This window comes from Thyridium curvatum (genome assembly GCF_004353045.1).
Source record: "Thyridium curvatum strain D216 chromosome Unknown NODE_66_length_249765_cov_79.631338, whole genome shotgun sequence".
In the NCBI taxonomy this organism is placed as follows: domain Eukaryota; kingdom Fungi; phylum Ascomycota; class Sordariomycetes; order Thyridiales; family Thyridiaceae; genus Thyridium; species Thyridium curvatum.
In genome coordinates this window covers 45801-68931 of record NW_022156821.1, presented here as the reverse complement: position 1 = coordinate 68931, position 23131 = coordinate 45801, and the positions used below count along the sequence as shown (strand labels likewise).

The window sequence follows — 23131 nt, the reverse complement described above, 5'->3', positions numbered from 1 at the left end:
TCAATCATCTAGAACAACAGGCCACCGCCTGGATTCAGTTGCATGGATATCAAGAAGCTCTCTGCACCAGCACGGATACGTTGTTGAAGAGTAGGCGGAAGGTTTCTTTCGCGGCGAACAGCAGGGTAAGCCCACCAATTCCATATTTTCTTCTATTAGAAACCACCTCCATCCACATGATGATACCACATAACATTAGAACCGTTGCGACTGACACGGAAACGTGTATGATCACAAATGCCAAATATCTGACTTGGATTCCTCCTGTTATCCTTCCACTGTACTTCTATATATACTGCTCGGACGAGTCGGCTAACAGAAGTCTTCAAGGCCAGAATGGCGTCCAGCCACTCCCTCCAGTTCCTCCGACCATACGTCTCCCGGCCCTTGGTCGGCCGACAGTCGCCCTACCTGCGATTCTACCACCTTGCGACGCAGTACCACTCCATACGCCAGAAGACCTCAGTCCGGCAACAGCGGAGGGCCTACAGCAAGGACCAGTCCAAGGAGGATGCCGAGCCCAACGCCGAGGACGAGGAGGAGCCGGACAAGTTGTCTGCCATCGATCGAGCGTGGCATTCAGGGGTGTATCCATACGTCCAAGGGGCGACCGTTCCAAAACGCGGGCCTAGGACCAAACCACAGAAAGAGAGAAGGGAGCCAGCAGCTGAGCAGGATTCAGATCCATGGACTGCGGCCTCGGAACCCGCCGAGGACCTGGACCTGAAACCAGCAGAGGACTCAGCTCTGGGCAATGGTGCAGATGCTGAACATACGAACGATTTCACCACCTCCAAAACAATAGGTACAGCCTCCGAGGGTGATATATTCGAAATGATGCCAAAATTCCTGGAGATAGAAGACGACGCCTGGGAGGATCTCAACGCCGATCAATGGGCCCCGGAATCAGCCGTAGACCCATACGCCGAAGGCACAAAAGACGGCCGATCTGCCGCCACGATAGTAGGGCAAATCATTGCCAAGGCCGCATCTGAGCAGGACTTCTCCCAGTCAGCAAACGGTGCCGCTCCAGTTGATCTCAAGGCACAGGTGGTCAAAGAAGGCGTGGGCGAGAGGTCTGTAGTCCGGAAACGTGTCGATGAATTGAAAGAGGCCGGCCTGTTCAGATATGTCCGACTGAGGCACCCAATGAGGCCTCACAGCATTAGGATGATCTACAGGCAGTACAGCGAGTTGACGCCCGACAGTCCCAAGACAGAGTACGTGCTTGTATACGGCCGCCTTCTCGCCGTGCGCACGTCCGGCTCCAAATTAGCCTTTCTCGACATCGTGCAGAACTTTAAGACACTGCAGATCACGGTCAATGTGGGCAAGGTGCAATGCCACCACCCTGACCAGGACAAGGGCACCCTCAAGAAGCTTCTCAAAGTGCTGAAGAGAGGGGACGTGATCTCTGCCACGGGGAGAGTCATACGTAAGGAGTCGGGGCAGCTGACTCTGGAGGCTATCGAGCTACCCCGTCTGGTCACGCCCAGCTTGGTACCCCTACCCGAGCAGTTGCTCGACGAGGACACGCGGATTCAAAACCGACACGTGGACCTGCTCGTCAACAAGGAATCGATCGACAACCTCAGACTTCGGTCATATGTCATTGGCTTCATCCGAAACGCCCTACTAAAACTCAGCTTCACCGAGGTCCAGACCCCGATCCTGGCTGCCAATGCCGGTGGTGCTGTTGCTCGGCCCTTTACTACCACGTCCAAGGCCGTGCCGGGAAAAGAGATTGCGCTGCGCATCGCGCCCGAGCTCTGGCTCAAGCGGCTCGTGGTCGGAGGCATGGACAGGGTGTTTGAGATCGGCCCGTCCTTCCGCAACGAGAGCGCCGACACGACGCACAACCCCGAGTTCACCACGTGCGAGTTCTACGCGACCTACTTCAACCTCGACGAGCTCATAGCCATGTCCAGCAAGCTCCTCAAGGACCTCGTCAGGCAGTACAACTCCGAGTGGCGCCCCGAGCAGTTTCAGTCCCTGCCGAGCCTGCAGATGGACCTGGCCGACAATATCCCCGAGTACGACTTCGTCCAGGAGATCCAGGTCCGGCTGCAGGCCCGGCTGCCCAACCTCGAGTCGCCCACCGCGCTCGAGGACCTCTACGACCTGCTCGACCGCCAGTCCCACCTCGTCGACACGTACCAGCTGACGCACGACGCGCCCTCGCTGCCCAAGCTGCTCGACCGCCTCGCCGCCGCGCTCATCGAGCCCCTGTCCCTGAAGCGGCCCATCTTCATCCGCAACCACCCGGCCTGCATGTCCCCGCTCGCCAAGTCGTACTTCGACCGCCGCACGGGCATGCTCCTGTCGGCCCGCGCCGAGCTCTTCTACGCCGGCAAGGAGATCGCCAACATGTACGAGGAGGAGAACGACCCGTTCTGGCAGCGCCGCAAGTTCGTCGCGCAGGCCCGCCGCAAGCGCTCCGCCGGCGAGGAGGACGAGGACGGCGCGCCGCTGCCCGTCGACGAGAGCTACCTCGCCGCGCTCGAGTCCGGGCTCCCCCCCACCGGCGGCTTCGGCTGCGGCATCGAGAGGCTCGTCATGATGCTCTCCGGCGCGGCCAAGATTGGCGACGTGCTTAGCTTTGGCAACCTGCGGAACGTGGTCGCGCTGGGGAGCGCCAAGAGGCAGCCGGCGCAGCAGGACGGGGATGACACGGACAAGAATGTGCCTGAGAAGAAGGAGAGCAAGGAGCAAAACGTGGAGAAGGAGGAAGGAGAGCAAACAGTGCCGGAGGAGGACAGGCAAGGCTTCACCCCCAAGGAGGGAGAAAAAGTTGGCAATCACTGAGGAGGCGAAGGTAGAATCACATGGCACAGCCTCGAGCTACGTGGCGACATCAATGTAGGATAATCTCTGTACCATTATTGCTATACTACAAATGATAGAAGACGATACCCCTTTTACTTATTCAAATCTCATCGCGTCAACTCTTGCTGTTCATGAATCTCGCGCCCGCTCGTGACATGTACATGTCCCCTGATCATCGTGACCCGTTTTTCCTCTTTTTCTTTCTTCCCCATGCGACGTCAATCTCACATTGCCCGCCCTACACCCAGTTCGGTCATACAAGCCAAAAGCACAAAGGTCTTCGTAAACACAGCGCAAAAAAAGAGTGTAGGTATTTCGCATTTCGTACAAATCAAGGCCGCACGCATGAACGCAATCAATCAAAGCACGCAAACACAAAGCAGGAACCATGGGGAGAATCAACGTCTCATTTTGGTCTGATACTATGAAGGAAAGAAACCGGAGGGGAAATGGAAGGAAATCAGTGCTGTGAAGTGTGTGGGATGTCGTGTACGTGGGGAAATGAGCAAGGGAGGGGATGCAGTTGAACGAAAATGAGGAAAAAGGAAAGCAAGCTCGGTCTTCTCTCGTGGAAGAAGAGCTCAGTCAGATCAGTGGAGACTTCGACATTCATTGTTTAAGACGGCCAAGAGGAGCCCGTTGATGTACACTCGAGTATTGCCCAATAGATAATGCCGCTGAAAGAAGTTGTACAAGTCTGTCGATCCAACGACGGGATGGCGTAAAGACAAGACGTAAAATACAGAGCGGATGGGCGTTTCTCTTTGCTCTAGTCAGCAAGGTGGTTGGTAGGAAAGTCTACCAGATGGCCGGCGTAGCCTTGGACTCAGTAAGCCAGTTGCGCACGTCGTCGGGGACGTGAAACTTGTTGCGCTGACCGTTGTTGGCAGAATTGCCTTGGTTCTTGCGAGCATTGTTGCCGCGCTGACCACCAGACTTGTCGTTCGCCTGGCCTCCGCTACCCTGTTGACCCTGGCCACGTTGGTTGTTTCCCTTCAGGTTACGTCCTCGGCTCTTACGGCCGCGGGTTCTATTCTTGGCGCTCGACGTCGTGTCGTTGACAGACTTGTCCTCATCACGAGCCTTGATGGCTCCCCACTCCACGGTCTGAGGCGCCGACTCAACCAGAGGTGCAAAGGTAGAAACGGAGCCAGTAACCGGAGCATCCTCGGAAGGCCAAGGTTCAGGAGGAGAGTCCCAGGGATTGGGGATATCCAAACCCCAGTAGGGGATGACCGGGGCAACATGGAGCTCAGGCTTCAAAATAGTAGCGGCACGATCAGAGCCGATACTCAGACCCAGTAGACGATGCTCACCCAAGAAGCTCTCGAAGTGCTTTGCAGCAACCTCGGCCGTGCGCTCCGCGGGCTTGTACTTCTTCCTGAGCGTGAACTTTAGGAAGTTCCTCGCATAGGCCTGCCGCATAGCGTCCAGGTTGAAGGGACGCAGGTACCGTGTGGCGCGTACCAAGGCCATCATAGGGTCCGGGTCATAGATCTGTCGCGGGATGCGACGCCTAGGGTCATAGAAGTTAGGTTGCTGTTCGCATCGGGGCGTGTCATGATATCCGGGAACTCGGAAAGGGTTGACGCATTGTTCGGTGGCGAATCCAGGCGGAGGGGGACTGCCAGGCTGCCCATGGGTATGGGCACCTTGGACGCCATCCAGCCATTGGACCAGTTCTTTGGCATCTTCCAGACCGGCAGGCTCATCGCCTCGATCGGTCACCTCCCAAAAGATCGACTGGACGAATTCGTCCAGAGATCGAAGCGGTCGCGTACCCTCAGGTATCGGCTGGCCAGCCTCATCTTTCTTTCTTGGGTCATCTCTACGTCGCCGAAGCAGAAGCACTTCGGCGATATACAGCTTATTCAGCTTGTAGTGATCCCACTCGGAGTCGAGGCAGGAAGAAAGAACACATCCCGCGCATCTATCACCAGACTTGCAGTGGATGAAGTTGATGGGATATTGCTCGTTGCAAACAGAACATTCCTGCCAATTTCCGGCAAAGCGATCCTCATCGTCGATGACTCGGTGTTCGACAAGGGCGACCATGTCCTTCAAAAGCCGACTTGGAAGGTCCTCAGTTGGGGTGTTGAGACCAGCCTTGATCTTCTGGTCCGCTATAGCAAGGCAATGCGGAACAAACAAGTCAGGCAAAGGCAGCTTCTCTAGGAATTGCCGGAAAGACGACGCTTCCGATGTGAAATCATAGGAAAGTTCTGCTGCTGCAGGCAAGATGCGCCAGAGAAGCTCTGAGGCGACTGAGGCCGGGGTGTCGCTACCCGAGTCTCCCCAGCTCAGGCCGAAGGAGCCAAGGCGGCCCTCTACCATAGGGCCATCATGATGTCGAGGATAGAAGTCTAAGGCGTCAAGCTTTCGACCATATTCCTTGCATCGGACCTTGGCGATTTGAAGGATCTTGGCAGCTGAGCCGAAATGAAGAAGCTCGCACCGGTAGATTCCCAGGTTGGTGAGATTAGGCATGGGATCTGTCTCACCGGCCAGGATAAGTCCAAGGCCCTCAACGGTTAGGAAGGGCACCCGGTGCAGGTGTAGGGTTCGAATGTTGCGACCAAAGTTGAAAATGGACCTGAATAGGCGAACCGTATGGGTGAGTTGCACAGGGTATTGAATGTTACCACGCCTAAAGCCTTCTTCTGGGGATTCTTCCGACCAACCAAGGCGGAAAGGCGAGACGACGACAGACTTGCCGACACCCTGCTTTAGCTCTTCCGGATCGCTCCGAGGAACTGGCAGTGCAGCCCAGACCTCCCGGTGCATGACATCGCAGCCATGGAAATCTCCCCTACTGAGGTCCCACGTATCCTGTATAACATGTTAGTTGGGACCAGGTAAACCAATACTTCAGACATCTTACGAAGAGTTGAGAGACTAGATGGTGGGCCTGCGAACACGTCAAGATGAGATTCTTGATCGCTTGGTGAGATAGATTCTCCATGAGCATGTCGCCGAGCTCGGGGACACGCAGGAATTTGAAAAGCATGTTTTCCTGCATCTTCTCGTGACGGAGTGAAGTCTCCTTGGTAGACAGAGACAGGGGCGCCTAGCGATATGTTAGATATCTGATATCGAACACATTGGGGTTCGACTTACGATTGTGATCACGCCAGGAATATCCGGCCAATACTTGAAATGATCCAAGTTCTGCTCATCAGACTCGGGCAGACCAGAGATGGACGGATCGTTGTAGTAGTACTGGCCCCTTGGCACCAGCTGTGCGGGCTTATACTTCTCCAAGATGTACGTCTTGATGTACTGATCCCCGGTGGGGGTGAACTCTTGCATCAAGTACTCGGTGTATCGGCCACATAGACCAAGATACTTCTGAGAATCATCCAGACGCGAGAGGATGAATTCCACTTCATCGGAGCGTGACTCCTGTATTGAACCAGTCAGCTCTGGGTCTCATCAGCTGGAGTCTCGGATAGCGTAGCTCTTACCTCGTTCTGGCCGGGCGGGCTCGCCCGTGGGTTGATGGACGCGTCGTCCATGTCTTCACGCCGTTTCGAAGTCTTTCGATGGTACTTGATGACTTTTTTCTGGTAGCAAGGTCTCTTTTCGCGGCCTGGCAGCGGAAGATGCGCAGTTGATATCTTTCCTGCACTTGCTTTGGCTTTCTGCTGAGCCTTGGCAGTGCTTGCGCCGCACTTGGACAACGATCTGTTATTGACAGGCTGCGGCTGGTCAGTAGCAGAATCTCGTGGTGCCTGTTTCGCGCGGGGCTTGCGCCGGTTCTTCTTCTTGGCCATGGTGAGGAGGGAGGCAGGGGGTTTTCAGGGGAGGATTATAGGAGAAGGGGCTGGCGAAGGGCGAGGAATCCAGTGAGAGATTTCGAGACGAAGACCAGCAAGACCTGGAAGACGAATCGAGGGTGGTTCACGCTGGGTTGTGCAAGGAATGGAAGCATGTCTCTCAATTGAACCACAGCGAGCGGGACAAATCGTGTAGATGACTTGGGAGAAAGTTGCCGGCGAGCCAAACGCCATGGGAGATACTTGCGCCTATGGCATCAAGTTCGTGCTTTGAACGAGGTCATGATGCCTCGAGGCCGAGGTGATCAATGTGACTTGACGCAGGGAAGGGAAAGAGAGGGAGACCACTCTTGGAAGAAGAGCAGAGATCAGGAAGTAAGAGGAGGAAGATGTGACGAGGAAGGTGGGGGGAGGAGGAAGGTAGGAGGATGAAGGTAGGAGGAGGAAGGAACGATGCCTGGCAGCAGCAGAGCCAAGACAAGCCTTTTCAAGTTCGCCCTATCAACGGCGCCAAGGAAATTGGTGATACTTACAGAAGCTGCTGATACTTGAACTTCAAAGTGAACCTTGAAGGTCAAGATGATGATTGAAGATGAGAAAAGTTTCTCTTCCTCGATAAATAGTAGTGTTGATGAAGAAGAGAAAAGAGGAGAAGGGGGGAGGGATGGGGATGGAGGGAGAATAGAAAAGGTTGTTGAAGTTGGGTGGGAGGTCGAAGATAAAAGAAGAGGGCGAGGGCTTTTATAGAACCCTCGCAACGACAATAGGCGGCGGCGGACAGGGCTGCCCTATTGTTTTGATTGTGCTATTGGCCTATTGTTCAATTCACTTGCCGGTCAAGCTATTGTCTTGACACACGAAATCGACACGAGCCGGGGGACGGGAGCCCGAGGTGCTGCCGCTCTACGTGAGCTGGGGTTAATAAGAAGGGCGTCAGGCAAGTTTCGTCCCAGCTTTGCATTTTGCCACCGACCTCACATGTCACCTATTCCTACTGCCCCACTTCCAAAAGACGTGTAAGGCTGCTAAAGTGAGTTAATGTGCAAAATCTACAGCTTGATGATCCTGAGCCCGAGGCTGTGCCGGGGCGTTTGTGGGCGAATTAGCCGAACCAAGCACACGAAACTCCGCAGCACCTCTTTACTTGAGCTCTTGGCAGTGGTAGTATGAACAAATACCAGAGATCTTTATCAAACATCTAAATTTTGAATGCTTCCAGCCTACAGTACATCCTAAATCTAAAATCCCATTCCCACAGAGCCCATCTTCTGAGAAGGTGGTTCCAAAGAGCTGCATTCTCATGTGCTGCACAATATCAACTTTGACTGAAACTAAGTATCCGACAATGGCCTTTCTGTTCTTATTTTTTTGACGTTGAAAGCCCTGTACTGGGTTCTTTCCACCAAAGCTTGAGGAGAGAGGCATGATAGCATAAAGATGTCAAGAAATAGCAGCACCATTCGCCATGACCTTAGGTCATGCTACCACAAAGGAAGGGCTGATGAAAATTCATCTCTAGAAATATGAGCGCCGAATTATCCGCCTCGAATTCCTTGTATCCCAATTGTACGTCCATCTACCTCCAACAGCTGCATTAATACACCGCTGTGCCGGATCTCGAGGATGGCCACTTCAAGTCGCACCAGTAATCCATCTTCAGACTCTGATCAGACCCTTCGTTGCGCTCTTAGTATTCGTCAAACGCTTGATAGATCCAATCAATAAAGCCCTTGCATGGTAAAGCATCCTCTAGAGTCTAGAGATATGTGGTTAACCATCGGCTCGGCATCTGCCTCGCAAGGGCCGTATGCGGAAATAGCAGGACCACATGATACAGAACGCCTGAACGCTGCTGGTATCAGCACTGATGCTCTCGTCTGTTGGAGATATTTGGGTCTTCTCGAGGTGCGCTTACTGGCAGCCGGAACGAGAGGAACGCCAGCAGTGGGTCGGAATCCTGGCAATCGACACGCGTTGGAGTCCGCTGTGAGCATTCGAATTGATTTTACGGATCTCGAGATTACCTTTGAAGAAAAGAGGTTTTATTTGGTGGACGGGCAGTCTAACAAATATTGGAGAGCCGCTTGAGAGAGGCGGTGGTGAGTATTTCCCCTTTTCCCTAACCAGCATATTTACGGAACTGCAAGCCTTGTTTTCACTATTCACTTAAAAGAGTACGCGATTGATTCTAAAGGGGACGATACATTTGTGAGCTAGTCTTCCATAGCGAAGTAGACAACATCATTGAGGTTTTGCAGCTGAAGCCAGGACAAGGCTGGCATGAAACGAGGCGTGATTGGCCCAAGACTGGGTGATAGCAAGCTGCCCAGCACATTGTGTCGCATAAACCAGGAGGGCAGACTAGACTATGATTGGAGGTATCCCAAATGGCTAACTTGCATATCAAGGGTTTCAAATTTTCCATCAGTCTCCGGAGCGAAATGGACGACATGGACCCTCCTCGTCATCGCAAAGACCAAATAATTTTACGTCCATATCAGGACCACATGGAATGCTTGTTTCCGTTACTCGTTTGGCGGTTTATTTTTAGGCCAATCCGTATCTAAGCCTGAGGCAATCTAAAATACCCGACCGAGACGTGCGGACTTTTGCTCCGTGGTAATTCCATTCCCATTTTCGTAACACGCCATTCACCCTTCCACCTGCTCGCATCCACCACCTTACAGCTTCTGCATGGCGGCAATGTCGGTGGACTGGACGTAGTCCTCGAAGCCCTGGATCTCCTCCTCGAGGTCGCTGACCGAGATCTTCTCGTCCTCGATGACCAGGTTGATCTGCAGCTTCTTGATACCGAAACCAACGGCAACGAGCGTGGAAGCACCCCAGACCAGACCATCCTTCTCAATGCCGCGGACGGCAGCCTCCAGGGCAACCATGTCGGTCTCGTCATCTGCGATTGTAGGTCAGCATACATGCATTGAACATGTCCACAAGAAACCGGGTATCCCGCTTCTTCTGGGCGGAGGAGCGCGGGGAGATGCGACGTACCCCAGGGCTTGACATCGAGGATGACGATGGACTTGGCGGCGGCCTTGGGCTTGGCCTCCTTCTTCTTGCGGTACTCGGCCAGGCGCTCCTCACGGATGCGGGCAGCCTCAGCATCCTCCTCCTCGTCGTCAGAGCCGAACAGGTCGACGTCGTCGTCGTCCTCGGCAGCGGGGGCCTTGGCGGGGTTCAGGGTGACCTCGGCGGCCTCGGGGCCGTAGACGGTGTAGGGCTTGGTGGCATCGCCAGCCAGGGTGGAGAACTCATCCTCGTAGGTGGCGATGTGCTTGTACCAGCGGGCAGCATTGGGGTACTTGGCAGCCTCGGGGGCAGACTTCAGGGCCTTGAAGGTGGCGACATCGGCCTGAGAGGGAGTGTAGCTGTTCCAAGAGATTGCGCCGTCAGTGAGGGGTTTCGCACACGATTTTGAGGGGCGGTGACGAGACAATCAAAGAGACGGCAAATTGGATCAGAAGTGCAACGATGTGCGGGGTGTGTAATCATGCGCAGGTCTTGAGGCTGCTCAGCAACACGGACCATGGTATATCATCATTGGAAATGCAGACGGGGAGAAGGCAGGGCAGAAACTCGGGAGGGAGAGGGCGCATACCCAACGATGTAGGAGCGGGTCGCGAGCCAGTTGTTGAGGACTGCGGGCATGAGTTAGCAGGCGGTCAAGGCGGGCGGCAGACGGAGAGAGCAAATTGACTTACTGGACAGGCCGGCGTCGGTGAGGAGATCAGTGAAACCCATGTTTGCAGTTGGTTTTGTGGCGTCTTGAAGAGGATGGACGAGGAATACGGTAACGGTTGATGGGGAAGTTGGTTGGATGTCGTGTCTGTTTAGAAAAGATTGCACACAAGAGGCGGCCAATTTTTTTCTCGGGCAGAGAGCTCGAAACCCCACCTACCCACCTCAGTCTGGTGTGCGTGTTGCCCGCCACTTTCCCTTTCCACCACTTCGAGTCCGTGCCATTTGGCCCATTTCTCAGGCACCACCACAGAAAGCACAGCACCCTAGCACGTGGGCGCCTAAGGCAGCAACTGCTTTGGCCCACCCGCCACCATTTGAGGTCAGAGGGAGGGGCTGTTGAGATGAGTCCCTGCATGGTGCTTATCGATAAGGAGACCATGAGAGTGGCTGGACATGATGATATGTTCATTCGTTTCTGCATATCTATCTACCTAACTCTGGACTCTCAAACAAGAGTCAATGCCAATAAATGATACTCGCTGATTCATAGCAATGAAAAGTCTCCTCCTTAGACCCAGAAACCCCTTCAGTGTGTCGTGTTTGTCATCCTCCCGCCCACTCCTCCTTCCTCCAGTTTACGGCTTCTGACCATAGACCACATGGCTGGATGTGTGTTAGCGAATACTTACTCTCTAGGCGACTGGAAGCGAAGGGGAACCCACAAATCAAGAATCGCATGGACATGCGGATTCCTCAAGCTCTTCCGCACATCTATGAGCAGCGCCGTGACCTGCTCGGGGGTCCACCCCAGCACGCCGGTGTACAGTCTCAGCGACAGACCCTCCAGCCCGCCGTTGACCTGCATGTAGTTCCACGCGCCCACTTCCTTGAGCAGCGGGTCCTTTGCCCAAGGCCCGATGGGGATCTTGTGTCGCTTGTGCACGATATTCTTGAAGCCGGCGTCTCTGGCCCAGCCCTCGAGTTTTGACCCCGGGTTCGGGTCGCGCCCGAGGGAGCGAGCGGCATCGAGAAGCGTGGAGATCCATACGAGCAGTGGGTCGTCGGGCTTGAGAGAACCGTCGTCGGAGTAGTACTGGAGATCGAAGTCCTGGAACTCGCCCCAACCACCTGGACGCAGATTTCTGGATTCCCTTCAGTCCACCGTCTCATGAGGACCGCGCAGTCCGAGGACAACTTACCCGTAGATGTTGCCAACCAACTTGGGCCAATCAAGGATACTAGCAGCCATATACCTGCAGAAGATCCAGTCAAATTTGAAGCCGTACAGCCAATCCTCCTCGACGTCGTCAACCTCAAACTTGACGTTGGGTGGTATGAAGTTGGGCATGTTGGCACTCAGGTCATTGCCAATTACCTGCAGCTGTGTTAAAATACTTCTCTGTTGACAGGATACTGCTAAGTTGTGCTTACTGTTGCATTCTCGAACTCCTCGGCAACCGTGATAGCCCCTGGTACTAGTTAGCCTGTTGCGATAGGGAGTAGTAAGATCAACATCTAAGACAGCACCCACATATACCAGTCCCAGTACCAATATCAAGGATGTTGTGCACCTTTTCCTTCTCAATCGGAGCTTGATACAATCCTCCGGTGATCTTGGTCATGATCTCGTGAAGCAACAGGAGCCGATCCATCTCCAACTAGTGCGTATGCCGAGTGCGTCAGTTTTTGAAGCGTGCGACTGATACATACAACAGCGTATGACTTGGAACTGACCTCATCATTTGGCCGTGAATACCCTAGTTCTAGAGTTAGTGACTGCTAAAGACCATATGAGGGATGATCTCGTCCACACTCACTGCCAGACCGGTATGCATGATAGCGGCGGCCATGCTCCATGGGATAGTTCTGCACGCTCTCGGCGAGAGATGAGGAATAGCTCGCTCTGTTGGAAAGGAAAAGGGGTTAGAAGGCCAGTTCCAGACGAGATAACTGCCCAGTGCGCAACTCACACAGACTCGCCGATCGCAGAATCATTGTCGTCGAACTTGAACGCGAGCGCTAAGTCAGCGTACCAGATCTTCCAGAATAGGGGTCAGATCTCTCATACAACATCGTCAACCTCGACAGACTGTGCAGAAATGACCGAGGCCGCCTCTGGCCCCTGAGCCGGCTCCTCCGGCGACGTTGTCGTTGGACCGACCGGTCGGTTCTGTTCGGCCATTCTTTACGATCAAGTATACTTGCGCAAGTTGACCTTCCTCAAATGGCAGTTCTAATGATTTGGAGGGGATTGTGCAAGAAGCGAGGATATGTTGTTCCTCGCGAGATTATTTATGTAGCAGGTGAACCAGGACCCCCCAGCAGCTGCCAAGGATGGATCCTTTTCTGCAACAATGCTGCGCCCAACCAATGAGGCCTGATACCCATACATATGTGACATTGAGCTCGGGCATGGCCGGAATTGGCTAGCCCGAACCGATCTTTATGGCAAACATCGCCGCAGAGGTGCAGAGGCAAGCAAAGAGGTGAAAAGTGTAGTCTATTAGATAGAGATATTCTTGTAAAGTATCACGGGCAGGCTTCCTACCCATGTCGATGAGAGAACGTAGGCCAGAGTGGTTGGGCGTGGTTTGGGATGTTTGCTCTGATATTGTCGTAGGTCCTGCAGAGCAAGGGTATCCTTGGAGCTCTGACCCCGGATTTTGTGCCATGGTACCGGGTCAGACACCTCGCCTCGAGGGCATTGCGAGCTCTGTTTGGCTAAGTACTTGTAATTATGTCTTCAAGAGAATATGTACAATTGTGGATTTGCTGAGGCATGAGTTGGCTTGTGGGAGCTGAAGACCACACCCGTATGGCTGAACTCACGGAAGCACCCGTCAGCCCGCACTCCATGTCGTTGATGGATCTCGCAGACTTATGACACCGAGATATGGGGATGCCTATGCGTATACCTTTACCAAAGAATAGCTACTGGGTTTGTTGCATGTCTTTGCCCCAGACTGCTGACTTCGAGTCTACTCTCAAGCCCGTGCTCTCCGAGCTTGCAGCTCAGGCACCTAGGTATGAGCAAAGACGCTGCACGCCGCCAAGAATCCCGGAGCGAAGCTTTTACCAAGACGGCCGACTGATTGACTAACAGTGCTGTCAAGTGAGGCTATCCCAAGGTCAGCCCACAATTTCTCGTAGACGGAAGTCGGCGCGGCGGCATCGAAGAACTTTTCGCCTTCTAGCGTTGCGTGCTGGGAGGCTAACGATGATGCCATCCGCGCCAAGAGGCGGCGAGTGGAGCAACTGCTGACCCTACCACCGCCTTCCAGTGGGATTGCCGCTGCGCCTAACCGCTACAGGAAGGTTGCTGCCGCCTGCCATGAGGAATTAGTGCCACCGAGCCCGTCATCTCGGGCCTTTACATAAACTGAGGTCCAGGCCCTGACATCTTTTCTTTCCTATCCAACGTCCTATTGTTATGCCTTTGGATGGGAACTCAAAGACTCGCAGTGCGTCGTAGTCTTCTTGCCTTCTAAGAGAGAGTTTGTTCGAGACGAAGAGACGCTATCTGCGCAGCACCGAACCATGGCAGACCGAACGGAGGTGCACTCGACACCGGCAGATGCTGAGAAGGGTATCGGCGGCGGGGGCCAGGCCAACCCCGACCCCTTGAAATATGATGGACCCGAATTCGAGGAAAGAGCCGTCGAAGATCGCTTGAGCCGCAGCCTGTCGAACCGCCAAGTGCAGATGATTGCCATCGGAGGCACCATCGGCACCGGACTCTTCCTCGGCACGGGCAAGGCGCTCGCCACCGGCGGACCGGCCTCGCTGCTCATCTGCTACCTCATCATCGGCGCGATCGTCTACGTGACCATGATCAGCCTCGGAGAGATGGCAACATTTATCCCAGTCGCCGGAAGCTTTTGCACTTTTGCTGGGTGAGTAACCCGCCTCATAGTCTGGACCGGCAGTCCGACGGACCTCGACCGGATCTGGCGATCGACATCGCCCGTACGGACAGGCAAGACTGATAGTATTCTAGCCGTTTCGTAGACGATGCTTTTGGGTTCGCTCTGACCTGGAACTACTGGTTCAACGACGCCGTCTCGACGGGGTCTGACCTCGTTGCTCTGCAGCTCATCCTGCAGTACTGGAATGAAAACTTTCCCGGCTGGGCCTTCAGCCTAATCTTCTGGATACCCCTCGTTGCGAGCAACCTCATCGCTGTGCGGTTCTACGGCGAGCTGCAGTACTGGCTGAGCTTGTTGAAGATTATCACGATTATCGTAAGTCCCCATGCCATGGATACCATCATGGGGGACAAGGACAGGCAGACTGACAAGACTATAGATCTTCTTCATTATGGGCATTCTCGCCAACTGTGGCGTCAATCCGGAGCATCGCTACATTGGGGGAGAGTACTGGCGGTTGCCCGGCGCCCCATTTGTGGGAGGTATCGGAGGGTTCGCCAGTGTCTTTGTCACCGCTGCGTTTGCTTGTAAGCCTCTTGCCTCAAATATGGGTATGCCACAGAGGGCTCGAATACTAAACTGTCGCAGTTGGCGGAACCGAGTCCATTGCCATCACGGCGGGAGAGACCAAGGACCCAGTCAAAAACCTGCCCAAGGTCGTCCGTAACGTCTTTTGGCGTATCCTTATTTTCTAGTAAGTATCACACAACAATGAATTCTCTGGAACACACGTCACTGACTTGTCTATAGCATCATGACGGCCCTGATGATCGGCCTCAACGTGCCCTACAACTACCCCAAGCTCTCGAGCAAGTCGACCGTCACCTCGCCATTCACCATCGTCTTCCAGACGGTCGGCGCCAAGGCAGCGGGCAGTTTCATCAACGCCGTTGTCCTGACCAGCATCCTGTCCGCCGGCAACCATGCCCTGTTCGCCGGCGCCAGACTGCTCTACACCATGGGCATCGACGGCCACGCACCTTCATTCTTCGGGCGTCTCAACAAGCAACAGGTGCCCTGGATAGCAGTCCTGGCCACCGGCGCCGTCGGCGGCCTCTGCTTCGGATCCAGCTACATCGGCAGCGGCCAGCTGTGGAGCTGGCTGCAGAACATCGTCGGCGTCTCCAACCAGCTCAGCTGGATGTCCATCGGCATCGCCTCGATCCGCTTCCGCCGCGGGCTCGCGGCCCAGGGCAAGACGCACCTGCTCGGCTACCGCAACTGGACCTACCCCTACGGACCCTGGGCCTCGGTCTTCCTCAACGCCTTCCTCATCCTCATCCAGGGCTGGAGCTGCTTCAGCCCCAAGTTCAGCGCCGTCGACTTTGTCAGCTACTACATCGAGATCCCCGTCATGATCCTCATGTACGTCGCGTGGAAGCTCATCAAGAGGACCAAGGTTGTCAAGCTCGAGGAGATGGACCTGGTGACGGACGTGTACACTGTCGAGGTTGTGGAGGGTGTTGAGGTGGATGAGAAGAGGAGCACGAGGGAGAAGCTGAAGAATCTCGTGGGATGGGTGTTTTAATTTTCAAGATCTAGGGGAAAGCTACGCATTAGATCTCTGACTTCGAAATTTAACAGAATATCTTCGCTATCTGGACCTACCTGCTTTCAAATATTCAAGTAACGCTAATGGCGCTGCATCCAAAGTCGGCACTGGTGATCTCCAAAACCTGCTGTACCGTAATAATATCCAAAAGAGATGTTGTCTTGCTTCATACAAATTATTCGCATCGCTGCCAGTGTCTCAAATCTCAGATCCTTTACCCCTTTGTGTAGAAGACGGAGGCAACTTCGCTCTGAACATCGACTATCAGCCTCCACTCGCAACGACAACGCCAGAGAAAGGCAGTACCTACACGCATCAGCTTTTGGGGCGTTTTGACGACGATCTTTGACCCCTTGTCCTGTGATAGCAGTGTTCAGCGACAGCCCAAATCAATGACATGGACACCATACTTTCATAGTGAAGTTCCCATCGCCAAAGCGCCGCCAGAGCAGCCTTTGTAGCTTTTCCCTGTTCAGGTCTCTCGTTTTGAACTCCTCTCTCCAGATGTTTTCCTTGAGCGCCTTCGTTTCCCGACTGTCTTCGACCGACTGCTCGACGAGGTTGGCCGTGGACACCCGCCCCATGGGCAGGTCAGTCGTGAACGACGATCGCTCGATGGGCAGGTTAGTGAAAGACGACCGCTCGATGGGCTGCTTGCCCTTATTCTTCTTCTTCTTGGCCTTCTTGAACATATTGAACATCTGCAGTGGGGTAGCGTATGAGGGTTGCGTAAAGAAGAAAAAATGTCGATAGTGGTCTGGCTTTTGAGATAGTGTAGGGAAGAGGAATGCGAAGATTGGAGCATTTTCCTTAGGTACGGCCCCGTGTGCGGGAATTATATAGTTCGTCGCAAGAGCTGTGAGCATATGCTGTTAGCGAGGCATGTTCGTTCGTGAGTGATGGGGTTTAGGGAGCCGTGAACTGATGGGACTGTTGTGACAGCGTACCTGAAGCACGCGACGATGTTATATGGACATGTAGACTTCGTGTTACTGATCAAGCAGTCATTGGGAAACACCAGTCTGGTTGTACGGCGTGTCATCGGCCGGTGGTGTGCATGATTCATTCGAACGGGCGACGAACCTGATCCTCCCAATCATACGCGCGACGCCTCCTGAGCAAACCCCCATAGCAAACCTCCAGAGCAGGAGGCCCTGCTGGAAGTTCGGACCCAGGATGCCGGGACGGCAACCTCAGGACCGTCAAGAAAATATTTGTAGAAGTCTCGAGCTGTCGAGTGACACGTACATGAGCTGTTCGGCATGTAATACACTACACCAGAGTAGCTGGTTTGCCGTAGCCGGGAAATGCTCTCGAAGCAAAGGCCGGCAGAGCCGGACGCAGAATGCCATGTGCTCTGTCTCAAGATATTTTGCAAGCTCTATGCACGATGGAACCGAACAATCTTCGCGGAGGATCGAGCTTGGCAGATACAAGGCTAGTTTTCCACTCCTTCACTCTGTGACGGACTGGAGCTCTTGAAGTTGGTTAGTCCTTATGCATGAGGCCGAGGATTGCTCGCTTGAAGAGATCGTGCGAGATTGTGCTAGAACCGCGCTTGGTCAGCGCAACAGTCTGCGTATCATCTCCTGCACAACCTAGGCCTGCTGGGACCAGGACTGAAACAGTTCACAGATCACGCTTGAGGAGTGCTGTCATATGACGGGTTTGTAGACGGATTAAACAAGACCTTCTGTTCTGCACCCCGGATGCTCCTTAAACTATCCGAATATCGCTTGATATACCAGCTAAAGGTGTTGAGAAACCGACATGGGAGCCTTGCTTGGTTTGTTGGTTTGGTTGGCGAGCTGCCAGGGCTTGGCCAGAGGACGGGGCGGCTCGTGTCTTGGTTAACGCGGTCATTTATACATACAGTCTCATACAAAGCAGGGGGACCCAAGAGTGTTCTTGTCTTTTCTCAAAAAGTATAAGAATGGGTAGAGAGTGTGTTGAAGGAGGAAGATTCACGTATGGAACAGATCGGGTCGAACAATCTCGACCTCTTCACTCTCACTCAATGACGTTGAGATCCGGTCCAAACTCTGTCCTCGCTGAGAACGCCATTGCAACAGAGCTTTTTCCGGGCCTGGGAGGAGTTTAGCTTCCGGTATGAGCAGACATACGGCCGTACGTACTTGGAGCTGGGAAGCAACACTACCACAAATGATCGGAGTCAGTGATTGAGCATCGAGATATTTGGACTGCATAAAGGTAGTGGAAGCTCGAGGTTGTTGTGTTGAGGGCAAACGGAGAGATCTGAAGCCTCAAAAACAATGATTCTAATGGAAAGCTCCTTTGGAAGTGTCCGTTGCGTTGTCTTCTTCGATGCTATCAAAGTATAGCTCTTGCCTGAGGAGTTTCATCCATGGATGCAAAGGCCCTTTGACAAGATCTTTGCACAGATCATCTGAAAGGCCATTGGATCTATTGGGGCTGGATGCCCTGCCACTGTTTAGCTCTTCAAATTGTCGATAGCCTGGCTGGTAGGTGACTCATAGCACTCTGAGGGACCCGCGGCTGCGAGCCTCGTCTCCAACAGCACCACCACACAAGCTGCCTTTGCCCCTTCAACCCACAAAAAGAGATTTCTGACTTTGTGCACAGAGTCACAACAACTCCATCAACCCAAGACTCAATTTCGGTCTTGCCATCCTCGCCCTTCCGTGAGCAATAGCAATACCGAAGCCCATCATGGCAACCGAGCCAACCAACGCTGGCGACCTGCCCTCCGAGCTGAAACTCCAGGTCCTCAAACTCGCCCGAGCCAGGACCGAAACCAGAGACATCATCGACGTCGAGCTGGTTATCCATGACCGCCCGGATCTCGATGGCGGAACGGAGCTTGTGATGGAGATGCATCTTCGCAACGGCTTCGAGAGCACGGAGCGACTGAGAGAGAAGGCCGCTCATCTCGCTGTCTGCAAGGCTGCCAGGCGTGAGGCGCTCAAGGAAGGATCCACTCCTCTCAAGGTCCACGGTGGCGTCATATATATCGATCCCAAGACGGCCGTTCTTCGCTTCGGTCCTACGGAGCGCATTCTCGACCTCTTGCTACGGCCTGTTCTTCATGACCACGACTGGGAGCCTCCCGAGCCTGAGCATATTTGGAACATCAAGAAGATCTGTTTCGACATTGACGACTTCGGACTCTTCCACGTCCCCCGCACCAAAGTATTGAACAACATCTACCAGTCGTCGTGCTACGTTCGAGAGAAGTTACGCGTCCAGCAACTGTTCTACAGCATCGCCATCATCTGCAGATACTTCCCCGACTTGGAGTCCGTCTGCTTCTCGACGGAGCACCCCCTGCTCGGCTGGTTCCCGGACCAGCAGCACTTCCCCAGCAAGACGCGCCGCGGCATCCACATCAACGAGAGCGGAGACCCCTGGTCCCCGCTCTACAAGCCCAAGGAGACGGTTCTGACCTTCTGGAAGTCGTGCGTCTTTCTTCTGAGCGCCTTCGACGACATGCTGCCTGTTCCTGTTGCCCCAGTGAACGTCAGTGTCCGCTTCCTCGCATGGACTCCCCAGCATGACCGAAGGGAGGAGATCTGGCTGCCGGGACTGCGAAAGGCACGTCCCAATGTTCGTTTTGCCATTCGGCAATTCCGTGATTGGATGGTGACTGATCAGCCGTTCTAAGACAATGCATGCTTGTCAACACCATCTTCTAGCCAACCAAAAACCTTACCATCTGGGAGGCAATTTCATCGGACGACGATGGGATCGCGGGATGGAACCACCAGACAAAGATACATCGGTTGTTTTGATCAGAGGTGAAAAGGGATTTCACATGGGACTGCGTTGGGGCGTTGGGGCGTTCGAGCAACTATCACAGTCCAAGCGGACTGTGACCAAAAAGGGTCATCAATGCGAGCTAGAGAGGAAGAAGACATGGATCTTCCTCGAGGGCCAGTTGCGGGACTACTACTGTTTTGCACGCGATTCGCAGGAGACAAGAGGGAATCATGGAGCAGGCCGTGCCTAGCAATTTCATGGAGTTGTCGGAAATAGTCTACATAACGCTCCATAGACAGTGTAATTTTTAGAATTGATCCTCCTTGTCCCAAAACTCTCTTTGATAGTTTATGCTTCCGATGAAATGTGCAGTCTGAAAGGTTGAGACCGGAGAGCTCTCAGACCTGAAGCTGTCAAAGCCGATGCAACTTCAAGGAGTTCAAGGAAAGCCGGGATGTTCTGATTGCCTTTGTTGAAAAACATGACTAAATGACAAAGCGCAATTTTCATAGATATCTTTTAAGCTAGCTCCTTGTCTCAACAGGCTCATAAGGTTGACTGTGTCTGCCTGCTTTCTTCTTCAACGTCTTAAGAACGGGAGCCTCGCCGGATTTACTGGCCGCGTGTCGAGGGCAGTGGGGGTGTTTTCGGATCCTGAAGATCCCTGGATGGGGCCAGAATGGAGCGTTTCAGAGGTAGGCCCAAGGAAGCGCTAACAAGACGATCCAAGGTTATTTCAACGCCGGAGCATCGTGAAGAATTGGAACATGTGCTCAGTCGTGAGCTCTACACAATTCTTGTCGCTGTTGCTATTGAGTGAGATTTTCTTCTCAGCAACCAGACTTAGCCAATGCGCAAATGATGTCCATTGTCTATCCCAAATGGCTATCTATTTCTCCTTCCAGACGCTGGTCTATCCTGAAACGCGGCATTGACCTTCCACCATACACCCTGCGCTAATCTCAAGCAATCTCGGCCTCGATCAGCATCTCGTACTCCTGCGGGTCAGGCCAGTAGTTGACGATCTTGAAGCCGGCGCCCGTCAGCAGCTTCTCCCACTGCTCCTTGGTGCGCTCCGACGCCGACAGCAGCGACATCATGTTGACGTCCATGGTCGTCTGGCTGATGCTCGCGCCCGTCGGCGGCAGCACGATGTCGTACACGAACAGCTTGGAGTAGCCCTTGGCCATGGCGTCGCGCGTGTTGGCCAGCAGCTCCGCGGCCTTGGCGTCGGGCCAGTCGTGCAGCACGGCGTGCATAAAGTACGCGCGGCCGCCCTTGACGGGCTGCGGCAGGAAGAAGTCGTGCGCCACGGCCGTGATCTTGGGGTCCACGCGGGCCCGCGCGATGATCTCGGGCAGGTCCTGCAGCACCAGGGCGCCGGCGGGCAGGTCGGGCTTCGCCGCCAGCACGTGCGAGATGTCGATGCCCGTGTTGCCGCCGAGGTCGACGACGAGCGGGGCGCCCTCGTCGAGCCTGGCGCCCTCGAGCAGCTTGCTCGGGTCGTAGAGCTTGGTCCAGGGCGTCTTCCACGCCGTCCAGGCCTCCATGTGGCCCGTGAAGGCCTCGTAGTAGTCGGGGCTCTTCTGCAGGCGGCCGAAGAAGTTGAGCCCGTCCGGGTCGGCGCCCGAGTGGTTGTTGTTCTCTGGCGCCGTGGGCTCCTTGTACCCGATCTGGGAGAGGTACTTGGGCAGGTTGAGGCCGCAGAGAATGTATTGGTTCTTACTGTGATGCGTGTCAGCCTGTGGACACTTCAAGGGTGGTATTCATGCAAGACGCTTACGCAGCTTCGAGTGATGCGCGGACTTTGGTGCTCTCGTCGCCAATGGCAAGCGAGAACGGGGTAGGCTTGAACTTGTCTACGCCCGTCTCCTCGACGACGTTGAAAGCAGCCATGAGGCGGAACAAGCGGCCTATTGATTCGAAAGGAAGTGTAAGCATCGAGCGCGATCAGATACGACGGGGAGGGAGATGCATACGCAGCAAGTTCGGCTCAACCTCAGTCTTGCATAGCTTCAGAAGCTCATCAAGCGACTTCTCGGCACCACCCTCGCTGGTCCAGGCCTTCCAGAGGCCAAGGTCGATGCAGGTCTGAAGGGCGGCAGAGACAACGGGGTGCTCGAAGCAGAAGCCCCAAGCTCTCTCATAAGGAGACTCTACCCGCGCGAGCAACCGACGGGCAGCTGCACGGACACGGAGCCGCTCGGTCTCGTCGTTAAACGAAGCATGGCTGACGCCGTCGAGCACCGAGATGATGTCTTTTGAAGCCATGGTAGCTAGTTAAAAGGTCTTGGGAGTACAGGGAGTGCTAAGAGCAGTGTGGATTAGACAAGCTCAAGTTGTAGGATGGCACGCCGTCGTCTGGAGAGCTCAAGGGCTCTCCGCAGTCAGATTTATACATCGATCATGGACCACACCGCCCCCGGGACCGCTCCAACGTGGTTGTGGAGCATGCTCCGTGGTGAAAACGTGCGCTGCCCGCCCGCATGGTTGACCGAGACGAAGAACCCTTGAGTTGTTTTGGTACCATGGCCCAGTTAGGCCAGGAAAGACGTGAACCGGCATGTGACAGGTCAATCGATGGGGGTAAGACGGCCCCTGGAGCCTGCCCGTGGTTGGTTTAGTCAATGGTTGGCAAGCCAGGTGGGTTGATAAGAGGGGGCTTGGAGCTGGGATATCCAGTATTATGATGGTTTTATGTTACCTCGCTAACCTGTCGAGGCGCTCAGGCGAGCAGCTATCGCCAAGGAGAGGCAACGATGTTCACCCACGAAGCACTGGGACGTTCGGGATTTTACGCGGCAATGATTTGCATGTCATATTGGGGTCGGTCTGGAGAGGTCGTCGGATTCAACCCGCGATGGGGCAGCTTGCGAAAGAGCCCACAAGTTTTTGGGGCAAAGTGGAATAACTTTAGACTGATTGCGTACACGCTGATGAGTGGAGATATACAAGTACAAGTACGAATGCAGACGTGCAGACAGCCCCAGTCTTGCCCCCTGGGCCACGGACGGAGCATCCTGTACGCATCCATATGGAGCTTCAGGCCTGACGAAGGGTCACACCAGAGCAGTGCAGTGCAATCTTTGCGATGATCCGGGTCGTGGATGGGTGAGAATCCGGCCTGATGTTGCTCTTGCATTGGAGCATGCGAGCGCGTCTATCTGCACACATGCGAGTGATTACCACGTGGACACTCGTCCTGTGCTTACTGCATACAAGTCAAAGTCCCAGCTTGGTGGGAAGTTCGTGTTGATCTTCCACCATGCGCTACAAAGGTACCTACTGCCTGCCCCCAAATCATACATGCACCTACAAGTAAAGTAGATCATCACTAAACCTACCTTAGTTATGTCGTATTCTCTGCTGACTGGATATGGGACCCCCCTGAGACTTAGCAGGACCCTTAGCGTTCATGAGAAAAAGAGAAAAGGTTTAGTGCATGTGTTGGGCAACTTTTGGTCTGCAGCTACTGCGACGTACCTCTTGCTCATCACATCAGACTCTGGATGGATCGTTTCATCTTACCCACATCCTCACCTGATTGAGGCTGGCAGCGGATATGGACGCCAACGGTTTCGTGTAACACCAGCTGGCCTTGTGTAGATTTGGAT

At 54.2% G+C, this 23131-nt stretch overlaps 8 protein-coding genes across 8 annotated transcripts; 3 read left to right on the top strand and 5 right to left on the bottom strand.

Moving 5' to 3' along the window:
* Positions 1 to 336: 336 nt before the first annotated feature.
* E0L32_009253 (uncharacterized protein) lies at positions 337 to 2805 on the top strand (the record flags this gene model as incomplete). The annotated part of the gene is made up of 1 exon (XM_031144197.1): positions 337 to 2805. The coding sequence occupies one exon, from the start codon at positions 337 to 339 to the stop codon at positions 2803 to 2805; it is 2469 nt and encodes an 822-aa protein (XP_030991221.1).
* An 819-nt stretch (positions 2806 to 3624) lies between these two features.
* On the bottom strand, positions 3625 to 6599 carry E0L32_009252 (uncharacterized protein; the record flags this gene model as incomplete). The annotated part of the gene is made up of 4 exons (XM_031144196.1): positions 3625 to 5655; positions 5708 to 5893; positions 5944 to 6228; positions 6291 to 6599. The coding sequence occupies 4 exons, from the start codon at positions 6597 to 6599 to the stop codon at positions 3625 to 3627; spliced, it is 2811 nt and encodes a 936-aa protein (XP_030991220.1).
* Positions 6600 to 9283: 2684 nt separating this feature from the next.
* Positions 9284 to 10361, bottom strand: E0L32_009251 (uncharacterized protein; the record flags this gene model as incomplete). The annotated part of the gene is made up of 4 exons (XM_031144195.1): positions 9284 to 9513; positions 9612 to 9988; positions 10219 to 10258; positions 10322 to 10361. The coding sequence occupies 4 exons, from the start codon at positions 10359 to 10361 to the stop codon at positions 9284 to 9286; spliced, it is 687 nt and encodes a 228-aa protein (XP_030991219.1).
* A 575-nt stretch (positions 10362 to 10936) lies between these two features.
* Positions 10937 to 12483, bottom strand: E0L32_009250 (uncharacterized protein; the record flags this gene model as incomplete). Its single annotated transcript, XM_031144194.1, has 9 exons — positions 10937 to 10964; positions 11024 to 11443; positions 11501 to 11676; positions 11733 to 11770; positions 11833 to 11959; positions 12012 to 12058; positions 12119 to 12204; positions 12272 to 12306; positions 12370 to 12483. The coding sequence occupies 9 exons, from the start codon at positions 12481 to 12483 to the stop codon at positions 10937 to 10939; spliced, it is 1071 nt and encodes a 356-aa protein (XP_030991218.1).
* A 1355-nt stretch (positions 12484 to 13838) lies between these two features.
* Positions 13839 to 15755, top strand: E0L32_009249 (uncharacterized protein; the record flags this gene model as incomplete). The annotated part of the gene is made up of 5 exons (XM_031144193.1): positions 13839 to 14194; positions 14299 to 14542; positions 14607 to 14754; positions 14816 to 14921; positions 14978 to 15755. 5 exons carry the CDS (start codon positions 13839 to 13841, stop codon positions 15753 to 15755), a joined length of 1632 nt encoding a protein of 543 aa, XP_030991217.1.
* Positions 15756 to 15993: 238 nt separating this feature from the next.
* Positions 15994 to 16471, bottom strand: E0L32_009248 (uncharacterized protein; the record flags this gene model as incomplete). The annotated part of the gene is made up of 2 exons (XM_031144192.1): positions 15994 to 16137; positions 16190 to 16471. 2 exons carry the CDS (start codon positions 16469 to 16471, stop codon positions 15994 to 15996), a joined length of 426 nt encoding a protein of 141 aa, XP_030991216.1.
* Positions 16472 to 18470: 1999 nt separating this feature from the next.
* Positions 18471 to 19421, top strand: E0L32_009247 (uncharacterized protein; the record flags this gene model as incomplete). The annotated part of the gene is made up of 1 exon (XM_031144191.1): positions 18471 to 19421. The coding sequence occupies one exon, from the start codon at positions 18471 to 18473 to the stop codon at positions 19419 to 19421; it is 951 nt and encodes a 316-aa protein (XP_030991215.1).
* Positions 19422 to 20479: 1058 nt separating this feature from the next.
* Positions 20480 to 21788, bottom strand: E0L32_009246 (uncharacterized protein; the record flags this gene model as incomplete). Its single annotated transcript, XM_031144190.1, has 3 exons — positions 20480 to 21242; positions 21301 to 21430; positions 21497 to 21788. 3 exons carry the CDS (start codon positions 21786 to 21788, stop codon positions 20480 to 20482), a joined length of 1185 nt encoding a protein of 394 aa, XP_030991214.1.
* Positions 21789 to 23131: the final 1343 nt, after the last annotated feature.